At 42.2% G+C, this 13,112-nt stretch overlaps 1 protein-coding gene across 2 annotated transcripts in view; it reads right to left on the bottom strand.

Annotated features, from left to right (window-relative positions):
- GPC3 (glypican 3) overlaps positions 1-13,112 on the bottom strand; it is a 3,708,166-nt gene that overhangs the window by 732,911 nt on the left and 2,962,143 nt on the right. For both annotated transcript variants that reach the window (XR_011274182.1, XM_069612831.1), the window contains exon 7: positions 3,147-3,300. Coding sequence is in view for 1 of the 2 variants with exons in the window: in XM_069612831.1 (XP_069468932.1) it covers positions 3,147-3,300 (154 nt within the window). In the remaining variant the exon portion in view is untranslated. The remainder of the gene's footprint in view (positions 1-3,146; positions 3,301-13,112) is intronic.

Below are 13,112 nucleotides of genomic sequence, written 5' to 3'. Positions count from 1 at the left end.
TGGACTTTAGTAGTAGCCCACTGATACACCAGTGCCGTGCCGAGTGGTTTGTGGAACCACAATAAGGGCAAAGTGGTGATTGGGTCTGGTCTGTGGGAGTCTTTGTGTATCCTGGGGTATGGTCATGGTCGAAGCAGTGTGGCAGATGGCTGGCCATGGTAGCAGGCATGCCACAGCCAGTGGCCTGCGGACCTGCAATGAGATCAAGTGGGATGCTTTGGACAGCCTGGGACATTGCCGAAGGTCCAGTGATGCAGTGTCAGTGTTGAGCGGTTTGGTTTTGCATAGGTCATGGTCTAAGGCCATTGCCCAGGCAAAGTAGCCACCAGCCATGGCCAGTAACCCACAGCATCGCAATGGTGGTGAAACACACTTTGAGTGGCTTATTGTGGTTGGGGCATGCCTATGGACATGCCACATGAACAGTGGACATCGTCTCAAGCCATGGTAATTGAAATACAGACCTACATTGATGGTGTAGTGGCCACTAGCAAAGCCAATGGCCAGACCCATGGCCACTTTGGCAAGCTGGGGAGGGACCCATGCTCCTGAAGTCCTATAAATAAGGGGTTGTTCTGGGGTTCCCAGGGCATGGCTGAAAGCCATGTCCAGTGGGTCTTTGGGCTGTCTTAGAGGTTCATGTTTCTAGCCAAAGGTCATGCCTCAGGAATGGTACCACTGTAGCCACGTCCAGTGGGTACATGGGGTGTTTTTGGTGTTCCTGGGGCAGAGATGAATGCCCTGCCGCAAGCATAATCGTTGCTTCATATGTCAGTAGGCCATACCTAATCAGCGTATGGGGTGGTTTGAGGATTTCTAGAGAAAAGCTCATAACCTGTGTCCATGTCCAGTAGGACTTTCCGGTAACTTGGGAGTGGCTGTAATGCCTTATGGGCCCTTCCCTGGTAATATTAGCCACACGGCAGAGGTCATCAGGCAAAGCCTCTAGATTGTAGGATGGTTTTCGGTTTTCCAGGGCATGGCTAAATGCACTGCCCTGAGAAAGTAGCCCATTGGTATGTCAGTAGACCATTCCTATATTTTGGGCGAATTGGACGTTTCCAAGTTTCCTGGGGCAGCAAAGTAGCCACTAGTCATTTTCACATGCTGGGGGGAGGGATGGAAGGGTGAATGTGTACAAGCAGCATCTGTCTGACACCTTCTCAAATAGCCAACCTCAGAACAGACCATGACCTCCCAGCCCTGCTCAGCACTACAGTACTCTCATTCGAGTAAAAAACAGGTAAGGAAGAAGATCTATCACAAATACCATTTCACACGTTTGAATTGTTATCAGCTGCATTCAAATGCTGAAGAAGCACTGCGCAGGGAATGGGGCATTATCAGCGTAAAGCCCTCCAGGTATGAACATTGGGGGCTGTTAATGACCAATTCACTGCTCACTGCTGCATTTCAATGCACAGATGATAACCATGTGAATGTGTAAAATGGCATTTGCAAGAAGCCTACTACTTTGCTTGACTCCCAAGGTGAACTGGGCTCTGAGGCCTCCAGCAGCCTGAACAGACATCAAGATGCTGTGACCCTTTAGGTAGAGCAGTCCGTAGAGATGGATCATTTTACTGAATGCTTTATTCTGAAATAGCCCTTACCATTGCGCACCCAATCATTCTCTAATCTGACTATTCATTTCCACACACATTTGAATTATGTTGTCCTCGACTAGAGGAGTGTGTCAGGAAAGATTAATGACCGACAACTTTATCATAGTATTGGCTTTCACAAGTTTTTGAGCGTTGATCATGACCTTGGTTCCCAGTGTTTTTGTTCGTAGTGTGGCTTCAGGGTTGCAGGATGTAGTACACATTAAAATGTAGATGAGGTCTCACATAGCCTTACACATCACACTTCTGTCCATGGTTTCCAGGAATTACAAATGAATCCATGAGCTAAAGTAACAGTTGCACCCCTAACCCAGGGACTTAAAAACAAGATCTATAAACCCCATGCCTTCTAAGAACGGAAGTTGCATGTACACACACACAACCTCCCCACAAAACCAACCTACTTTGCAAGTGTTAGAGATGTTTCGGAATGTGTTCCTACTGTGTCGCTTGTTTGTGTACATATTACTATATACATATGCACACATTTTGCTTTCTGGTCATTTTAATTGCATTCTTCCATCCAGGGAGAACAAACCTGCAATTATATTTGGTTTACTTAACAAAGATTGTTAAGCTCTTTAAAGCCATACATTGACACACTTTTGGATAACCTAGAGCTGAACAGATACGTGGTCAAGTTTCTCAAGTGCAAAACTGTGTTCGAATTCCAGCTCCACCTCTTAACTAAATGTGTGAGCCAGGGCAAACCCTATTATCCGACTGTGCAGTACCTGCCAAAATTGGGATTCCAGGTATAGGTTTCATGCTGTTGAGGGTGTGGAGGCAGGACACCAGACGAGGGTACTGTGCTGTGACAGGACGCTAGGTATTGCCATTCCATTGTTTAGTTGGGGGTGGGGAGGCAAGCTGCTACGACGGGTTGTATTGAGTGAGTGAATTAATTAGTAGGATGACACATATAGCACATAATTTGGCACAGTTGTTCAGTCAAGATGCCAGGTAACGCTTTTGTGTTGCTGAGGTGGAGACCCAAGATGGCTGCCACTGGTTTTGTGTTGTGGGGAGGCAGGCGGTTCAGGCTGCACTGTGTGTTATGATCAGCGGGTTGACAGACCGACATGTATCATGGGTCTTTTGTCGACTCGTTTTTGGCTCTTAGAGCCAAGCCAGACCCTCTTGCTCAGCTCTGCCATGTCTCTATCCAAGAAATCTCTGTCTCGCCAACTCTAACATAATTCCCTCAAAAATTTGCTTCCTGATGCTTCAAAAGAAAGTATCCCATTGCCTTAGCCGCTTAACCGCTGTGCTTCAATCAAGTTTATGGAAAAATTAAGGACATATTTTCTCCTATTTTACTTTCTCTTCAAACCAAAAGCATTAATCATGATGTCATGGACTTGTATCTCCACATTGCCACCCTGGTGCAGTCATGTAGGCAATTTGTGGCCTGAGAAACATGAGATTGTTTATGTTGAGTTGTAAAAAAAATGACCAGCAGTACCTGTACAAATCTAGCATTGGGGACAAAAAGAAGAGGAACATATTTCGCCTTGTCACCTTGTAAGAAACGCAGCTGGTTCCTGATGCCTCCATTTGCTGAGCTGCCGCCTTCGCAGTCGTCCTCATCATCGCAGTCACCACTCTCCCACTCATCCTCTGCCTCGTTCCTGTCTGTGCCTCTGCGCCTCGGGAGCGACATTCCTTTCAGCAACTGGAAACAACAATAAACGTTACAATCATTAAAATAGATACAATAGTGTGTTTTACATATACAAATGCAACACCTTTTGAATGCTAACGAATGGAAAACAAAAATATAAAAAAGTCAAATACATAAAATAGCTCTGAAAAAACTATATTTGGAATGTCAAAAGTACAAAAAAGTTTGTTACATTTGTCTATGACAGTCTTCATTTTATTTTCATACGTACAAAGGGTGTGGCTGGTGCAACTTTATTCAAAATAATAAATAAAATAGCTGATGCTCATATGCTGTGGCGGGTAGTGCTATTAAATGGCAGGTATTATCATAAGATATCCAGCTACTCACACCATTTCCAGGTTGTGGCCTCACATGGCTAGATGCTGACCTAATATTATTAATGCTGCTAATGGTGCCGGTGCTTCCATGACAACCATTGCAGTAGGGGCCTGAAAGCCCAGAAGGTCTGGCCAGCTGGGGGTTCTGTGGCCCCTACCGGCATCGTTGTAGTATGGTGGTCCAGAAAGGGTGTAGGTGCTTTGGTACCAGCACGCTTATTTCCAGACTGCCATACTCGGGATGAGGCCCAATGCCTTATAACATGAGCAAAGGGATTTTCTTTATTGTATCCACAGGCCTTTTGTCTTAACTACAATTCCTTTGTGCTCTTGCACCTTGAAGCATCTGTGTGCTAGAGGGAATTTCCAATAAAATATCTCAGACCAAATAACCGGACAGACTCAAAGGAGATGGTAAAATACTGCTTTAATCTCAAATAAGTAAAGCAGGACGAATAAACTGTTATCAAGTCGACTCATGCAGGATCACAATGTCTTTTCGATTATTATTCAGTTTATATAATGCTAGATGCATCATCTATGACGTCATCCTACGATGCAAGCTGCAAAACCTATCGAGGGGTAGGATTGGATTGAGGGAGCATGTCTACATATAGAAAATACGTGTGTTAGTCCCTCATTGGTGGTCTCTTGCCTGTGAGACACACCTTGAGCTACTTCTATATCCGTGGTGTAAGGTGTTCATCATAGCAGAGAATATGACAGCAGAATAATACTTGCAACGTTGTATGTAAAAGTGCATGGCAGGCTATTCTAATTGGTTGGCAACCCAACTCCAACCTTGGGCATTTGACTTGCCAGCAGCACGTACATAGAAACAAAACCCAGGTGCTTGGAGGTACGTCAGCTTTCCCCTTGTTTTCCTAATTAGTTATACCATCTTTCATCGGTAGGCCTCATGCCAGTGTCTTCTGTTTGAAGGCTGACTCCGCCAGTCTGCATTGTCTCGGGACATTCAAGGGAGTGTAGGCACATCATTATCTTAGCTTCAGACTTAATGAATAGCACTTGTTTGCAAACTCTTCATCACGTGTTACAAGACCATGAATTTGTCCATATCGACGGTGCATTTCACATTTGCATATTTGATTCAATTATGATGGGTGCAGTTGCTCCTCTTGGCCTTTAGAGACTTGCTCACTCTATCCCATATTAACTTGATGCCCTTTTAATTGTCCAATATTTGGCATCATCAGATGGTCTTGTTCCTCCTAATCTTTGTGAAATATGTCTGCTCATAGACTCCCTCTGTTCTTTTCCTCCATCTCTTGAAATAGCATCCTTGGTTCCAAGCCAATGTACTCCTTTATTTTGCAAGGGAAAACTGCTTCTTCATCATCTTTCCACATTAAGATCCTGGGCTCGTATTTGGAGGTAGTTGGGTTGATTGACATGCGCCGTTTTCCATCTTCTTCTAATGGTTGTCCTAAACGTTGAATATATACCTCTCATAAGCAAGCTTCTACGTATTCTTTCTACCTTGCGTTTCAGCGTATTTACAGTTATTGACCAGTGAGTTATTCATTCTTCTCTGTGTTCGTAAATACTGTATCATGGAGTACATGTTTGTTTTAGTGCTTCAGTTACTTTGTTATTCTTAGGTATTTTCATATAGTTTCAGCATAGGTTCGTATATCTTCTTTATGACATTGTTATGCTGTTGTTGAACTTTGTTTTAACGTACATCCATTCGGTTCATGGCTGCATTGCGACAGCTCTGCAAAGTGCCTCCTTTTTGATAACTTTCCTCCACTATGTCAGCTTGTGGGTACACTCTGAAGGGTTGTCTGAGTGCATATCTTCTCTCATGTACTCGACAAGGTGTAGAATTATTGCAAGGGTTCAGGTGTGGGTTCCCCATCATGGATCTTCGTCTGTCATCCCAATATGATCCTGGGAAGCAGGCTGGGACTAGGGAGAAGACCCTAGTCCTCTCCTAGTCCTCTACACCTTCACAGGACTTGGCGGATAACCTGTATAATTATTTCTCAGACCACAATTGACTACATGAGACCTGATCTTCTCTGTGTGTCTACGAGCAACAGCTCTCCTCTAAGTGGGAGAACTGCTGAATCTCTAATCATTCAATTTCATATGGGGCTTGAGACTTGAACATGTGGAGACATCGATCAGTTTGTCTGGATGAACTGGGTCCCCAAATAGATCTGGCTCTTCTGAAAAGAAACATTTAGAAAACTGAAGTGCTGAACATGTTCAGCAACTGCTTAGGATGTGGATTGAGCAGCAGTCCCCAATGTTAAAGACGCCATCCTTGGAACATGTTAATGAAGCCATCCCTAGTCCCTGCGGACATGAACAATTTTAGACTCTTCTCCCATTTTTGGTGAAACAGCTGGATCGTTTTGCCACTCATTAGCTCCACACATTTGTGTAAAATCATGATCTTGACCATGCCTAGTTAGTCTTTAGTCCTGGATGAAGTATCTAGTTAGTTATCACCACCATGTTTGACCAACTACAGGAAGGGGTACCTGGTGACAGAACTGGAGGCCTGATCCTCCTAGACCCATCAACGGCATTTGATACTGTCAACCATCTGCTCCTCTTGGACTGCTTGAATATATCAAGGCTAACATCAGGTCATTTCCATTGAATCAACTACATTTGTGGCGTAAGCCACAGGGCTCAACCTTGTCATAATCCCATTGAATTATCTATAGTCACCCTCTTGATGGGCTGATTTCCAAAAGTGTTTTTCTTTTACTGAATTAAGCCCTAGAATCTGACAGTTTTGTGAGATGTCTGGCAATAGGGATCTTACATCCAGCAAATGGAGAGACTGTCTTACCTCAAAATAAAAGATGTCTAACAACTCCTGGAAGAAATTCCAGCGAGACAGGCGTCCCCGCAGGCAATGTCATCTCCTGGAATGAGTCTTTTGCCAATGCTGATGACAACTGTAAGGAACCTTCAAAATGGATGCTGACCTCACTTTAACTCTTTAGGTCACCACAGTTTGGAAGTAATGTTTCTTCCACCTGAAAAGACTTTTTCACATGTGGTGATGTCAGTCAACATTATAATTTCTTACTGAGGGGTTTTGGGAACCGTATGTATCTTGGTCTCGGTGATAATTTGATGACCTGTCTGCAGCAGGTCTAAAATGTGATTGGCAGGCCCCTGCTAAACATTTGGAGGTGTGACCATATGTTTCCTGGGCTGGTAGTGCTATTACTGCATTGGCTGATTATTGCAAGACATGTAGCCTTCACGTTCACTTGCCTCATCCACAAAGCTATATTCAGCACTAAACAATACCATCCCACCAGCTAAAGGGCAGGGGTCCAAGAGTGCCAACAATTTATGGCTTAACCCTGCTAAGAATGTGTGTTGCTCACGATCAGGTGGACAGATGCAAGGTTACTTTTAGGGGACATGCTCAAGAGATCAGAACACAAATGGATGGTTCAGAGATCATTACTAAATCTGCACATACACAGGGCTCAGTGGGTTTCGGGGATGAATTAAAGAGGCAATTAAAACTGATATGCTGGAATACTAGGGGGCACTCTCATTATACGTTCTCATCTTTTGACACATTTTGTGGGGATGCATATGATATTGTGTGTCTACAGGAGACGTGGTTGGAGGCGGTACCCGTAATTGATGGATTCTCTACATGTGTGTTGAAATCCCAGCAGGATCCAAAGGGACAACCTTATTGGGGTCTCCTCTGTGCAGTACAAAATGATCTTGGTCTCCATGTTACTAAAGTAGAGTCACATAATACCGATATTTTGATTGTGAAGTTAGAGGTCCCTTCAGCCTCGTGTGAAAACAGTAACATCTATATTCTGATTAATGTATATGTTAACGTCAACAATAACTGTATTTCAAACTTCTTTGTTGAACTAACAAATGTAATTGCATTTTGGGGCAGGTACGTAATCCCTTCTTTTTGCTTATGGGTGATTTCAATAACGTATGCTTGGAGGTAACGTGGTATTGATTAGCGGTGCATACCCCCAAGAAATCAGACTCTCATGATCGTGGAGCGCTGATTCGAGCAGAGTTAGAGCTTTGGGACATGCACCCTTTGAATGGCTGTATTGCAGGGGATCACCGCCCACATTGCACACGGAAGAATGTCAATTCTAATTTGACCATTGACTATTTTTTTTTATCGAGGGGATTACTATCTAATTGATTAAGATTTGTGGTTGTGGACTGAAGGCAGTGACCATAATGCCTTGTCCCTAGAAATGTTGCTTTTAGCCACCATGGCCAGAACAACCAGCACTGTGCTTAAAGTTGAAGTTAGAGAAAGGCTTGTTTGGTGAACCAGTAAAGCCAGAGGTCTTAATCACCTGTTGACTTCTTTTTTTTAGCACCATATGATTCAGGCCTAGTAGATCTGTATAACTATTCAGATGCAGTGCAGCAGTTACTAGGTTGTTTTATCTGAAATTGTGATCCCAATAACGACCAGTTTCAAACTAGAGCAGCGCATGCCTTTGATGTGCAAATACAGACTCAAAAGATGGCGTTATATAGGAATATTAGATTGTTGGGAGCCAGTAATTGTGAGGATTATTGTGACAAAGTGTGCAAACTAAAGTTATCATACAAAAACTGTCTCAGTAGTCAAAGGCACAAAGGGATGCAGAGCCTATTCTTAGAGTATTGTCCACCAGTGATTTGGGCAAATTCTGGACCCCTTTGAAGAATCCGTAGGTCCAACTTGCCCTGCAAACGATCCCTATTTGTGACCACATATGGATGGAACATTTTTCCTTTTATATAGGGCAAAGTCAATGGAGGTTCCTTGTAGAAGTGTGATGCTTACACATTGGTCGCTAGACTTTGATCGCTTTGATATTTGTGACATCATTAAGAGCTGTAAAAACTCCAACACACCAGGCCCAGATGGACTATTCAATATGACATTTAACTCCAATGTGGAAGTTAGGTCATTATTTTTATTTAAGTTATTTATGAGCATAATTCATTATCGCATCATTCCGTACTCATGGAAGGTTCTCATACAGTAGTCATTTTTTAAAAGGTGGATATAATGAATCCTATTCATTACCGACCAATTTCTTTACTGGATGCCAATAGTAAAAACATTTCTGTATTACTACTGAGAGAACTGGAAGCATGAGCAAGAAGAGTAGGGGTTGTGGATGTTATACAAGCTGGGTTTAGAAAAAGCTTAGGCACTTCTTTAAATTGTCTGATTTTACAACTTTTATCTAAGATAGCCAGTTCCTATAACAAACCAAGCTTTTGACTGTGTTAATAGGAATAATCTGTGGCGTAAATTGAAGGATGCCAATTTCTCTGAGAACCTACTCAACCTCTTAATTGGGCTACACGCAAATACTAGAATATGAATCAGATTGGACCAAAATGGTAATTTCACGGAGTGGATATTGACCGATCATGGACTGAGGCAAAGCTGCTTCTTGGCGCCTTTCCTGATTAATTTTTATATCCAGGATCTGGGTAATAGCGTCAGTAAGGTGAATACAAATCCTCTGCTAATTGGACAGTTGCATCTAAAGCATATAGCATACGCTGATGATATTATAATATGTGACCAAACTGCTGTTGGCTTGCAGCGGGGTATCAATGCTCTGACCCATCTAACAGTTCATTTTGTAAAAACAAAAGTGATGATTTTGAAACCTAATAGACAAGCCCGTAATAGAAGTTACAGCTTCCATTTTATGCTGAACAGTGTTAAGATCAAAACAGTCAAGGATTTGAAATATCTGGGTGTAATATTTAAATAAGTCAAGAACAAGGATGACTTATTAAGAGAACGGATGCCCGTGGTTCTTAGTGCTGCTGCTCAGCTATGGGCGCTGGATAAACATTTTGGGAAATTCTCTATCAAACCTTTGATCCAGATGTATGTGCAAAAAATTGTGCCTAGATTGATTTACGTTGTACAAGCACTATTAGGTAACACTGCTTGGGATACAACTGAGGCTGCTTTATGGAGGAAGACCCTGTTTCTGCCACACGGAACTTCGATTTATGCCATATGAGCTGGGACTGCGTTCACTTGCCGTTCGGGTCATGTGGCAAACTTTACAGCTATATGGAAAGTCTTTGGTTCCACTTAGCAACTCCCTATTTCAGGTTATTCATGAGCAAATTGATCTGAGAGGCTGTAAGGTCTTAAATAAATTGGATGATGTTTGTAAGAACTTTTTTATCAAAAAACGACATTACTGTAGAAGACGTAAGCCATGCACAGAAAAAAAGTGAAGCGTAAATTGTTTGAGACTGATTGGGTTGAGAACCATAGAAGTTTATCGGGTTATAAACTGTTCAGTCATTTTACTTTTGATATCAGAGCTCTAGGTATTTTGCCTTCTTATTTAACTAAACATCCATCTCTCTTTTTTAGAAAACTGTTTTTAAGATTGTGTTTTTACCTATATTTAACAAATTAAGTTATTTGTGCTGGAACTGGGAAGCCACATACTGAGAGAGCCTTTAGACTATATTAGGGTGACATGGATTCTTTGAAACACCTGATAATTGAAGGTCTCCACTTAATGCTGCGACAAACTCAATTCTTTTTAAAATGTGTGAAATTGGGAGTGTGTCAATCAGCGAATTATTTTTGGTATCATATTTTAAACTGCGAAAGAACGGACTTGAGTATTTCTGTGATTAATTTTCTATAAACGGTTTTTAAGAAATTTTGAAATTGCTGTGATGCATTTTTGGGAAATAGTTTCTAAGAAATTTTGAAATTGTTTTTTCACCTGTTTTAATTGTTTGAAACATTGTGGTATATTCATCAAATTGTTACAACAGGTTTAATGTTGTTGTTTTAAGCCATATTGCAATAAATAAATACATACATAAATAAATACCATCCCACCAGACAACACTGCACTCAACATACCTCTGCATTTATTGTTCCCAGATTCTCTACCAGCACAGATGACAGGCAATCACAATCACTTGAATCTTTGGGAGAAAAGTAATACCTTGCACTTCCAAAATATATAGATCAGTTGTCAATGTCTCTGTCTTGACAGTGCCAAGATGCCTTTGGGTGAATGCACTGTGCTTTATAAAGATCCCTGACTGCCAAAATAATGCAAATGCACAAATGGCCACAACACTATCTGACAGTTAATGCCAGCTTCTGCACATGGGCCACTGTTTGTTATACACTGCCAAATACTCATATCATGTGCCAGGTTTGGGCATTATGTGTTAGGTTTGGGAATCTTATTCCCATGTTCCAGTATTGCATCCAGACTTTTTGAAGGAGCGGTTTAATAACACGCACCTGAGCGTCAACATGGGCTCAACCATTCCCAGGTGACGGGTGGGTTGAGGTAACCAATTACACTGAGAGGTTATATACTTTAGGCACATGTTCCCCAATATGTTTCCAAAAAGTCATTAATTTAAAAATAAAAAGCAATGGGAGATTCTGAGGGTTTCCCAATGATCTCCCCTATAATACTATATCCCACATAACACCATTTTCTATGGCATTGTGAATGCATTCTCTTCAAATAAATATGTCATCTTGGGTATTTCCACGGGAACGTCCCAAGTTGAGCCGGTCCTTAGTTCCCAATGCGTTGAATTTCAGGGGTTTTGTTGCAATAGGTTTCTTACCTTAACTGATCATTAACTAAAGTAATTTCATTGAATTTCAAGGGTTTTGTTATTCCATAGATTTTCTTAAGCACCACCGGCCATGGCCTATCAGTGACCACGGCCCAGTTTTTGCATTATCGGTGGAATACCGCTGGCATGGGTAATTCATGCTGCTGAATGCCATTATCGGGGGAATTTTGGGGAAATCCAGTGGGACTCGTAAGAGAGTGAAAAAAAGAATTGTTACACTTAGTGTTCCTAAAGGAACCAATTGGTGCAACATGTACAGTGGCCACGGCTGAAGATTATGTCTAGTGGCCCCCAAAGAAACCTGTTGGTGTAAACTGAACAGTGTCCAGGGCATGGCTAGTGGCCCCAAAAAACCTATCCGTGCGTTATGTACAGTGACCATGGCTAAAGGCCATGGCTAGTGGGTCTCAATGAAACTTAATGGTACAACATGTACAGTGGCCACGGCCAAAGACCATGGCTTGAGGGGCCCAAAGAAACCTATTGGTACATCATGTACAGTGGTCACCGTCGAAGACCATGACTACTGTGCCCCAAAGAAACCTATTGGTGCAACATGTACAATCGGCCATGGGCCCCAAAGAAACCAATTGGTGCAAGGTGTTTAGTGGCCACGGCCAAAGGCCATGTCTCGTGGGTTTCAAAGACACATATTGGTGCAATACGTAGAGTGGACAAGGCCAAAAGACATTGCTAGTGGGCTTTAAAGTATCTACAGTATAACAAAACCCTTGAAATTCTGTGAAAAAACTTTAGTCAAGAGACAGTTAAGTTGATCGGATTTAACTTGAAAAAAACATAGCAACAAAAAGTTTGAAATTCTGTGAAAAGACTTTAGTCAAGAGACAGTTAAGTTGATCGGATTTAACTTGAAAAAAACATAGCAACAAAAAGTTTGAAATTCTGTGAAAAAACTTTAGTCAAGAGACAGTTAAGTTGATCGGATTTAACTTGAAAAAAACATAGCAACAAAAAGTTTGAAATTCAATGAAAAAACCTTTGATAATGTGATCATCTTTAACGCAACAAAACCCTTGAAATTCTGCACTCGCATTTGAAGCAAGTCCACCTTAACTTTGCACCCCCTGCTGCGCAGTGGATGACCAAAATGATGGCAGCACAGGAGACATCCATGATGAAAGCCAGGGCCAGTGGTCCCCAAAGAAACCTATTGGTACAACATGTGCAGTGGCCACAACCAAAGGCCACTGCTAGTGGGCGCCAAAGAAACGTATTGGTGCAACATGTACAGTGGCCACGGACAAAGTTCATGACTAGTGGGCCCAAAGAAACGTATTGGTGCAACATGTACAGTGGGCAAGGCTGAAGGCCATGGCTACTGGGCGCCAAAGAAATTATAGTATAACAAAACCCTTGAAATTCGGTGATGCCATTATTGTGGTCATACACTGTGCAAAAGGTGGCACACAGTTATGGGGTACTTTCTTCAAATTCAAGTGATGCATTTCAAGGGTTTGCAGCGTTAAATCTGATCACCTTAGCTCTCTCTTAACAAAGGTTTTTTCACTGAATATGTGTGTGTGTGTGTGTGTGTGTTTGTGTGTGTGTGTGTGTGCGTGCGTGTATGTAGACATAGGAGGCGTGGGAGGTACACAACTATGGGTCCTAGCTGCAATCAGCTAACAGACAAGTCACAGCACTTTCATGCCTCAGCAATCATCAGCAAGGCCAGATCTGATTCAGATGTGCAAGGTTGGATCCCTACTGGTAAGTTCCAGTATGTTGCAGTAAGGAATTCTGATTCCTGTAGTTCAGAGCCAGCCGGGATTCAACTCTTCCTTCATTAATCAAAGTTTGCCCTCAGTGGGC

This window comes from Ambystoma mexicanum, chromosome 5p, assembly GCF_040938575.1.
Source record: "Ambystoma mexicanum isolate Mex_15411 chromosome 5p, UKY_AmexF1_1, whole genome shotgun sequence".
Classification (NCBI taxonomy): Eukaryota; Metazoa; Chordata; class Amphibia; order Caudata; family Ambystomatidae; genus Ambystoma; species Ambystoma mexicanum.
This window is presented reverse-complemented; position numbering and strand designations above follow the sequence as displayed.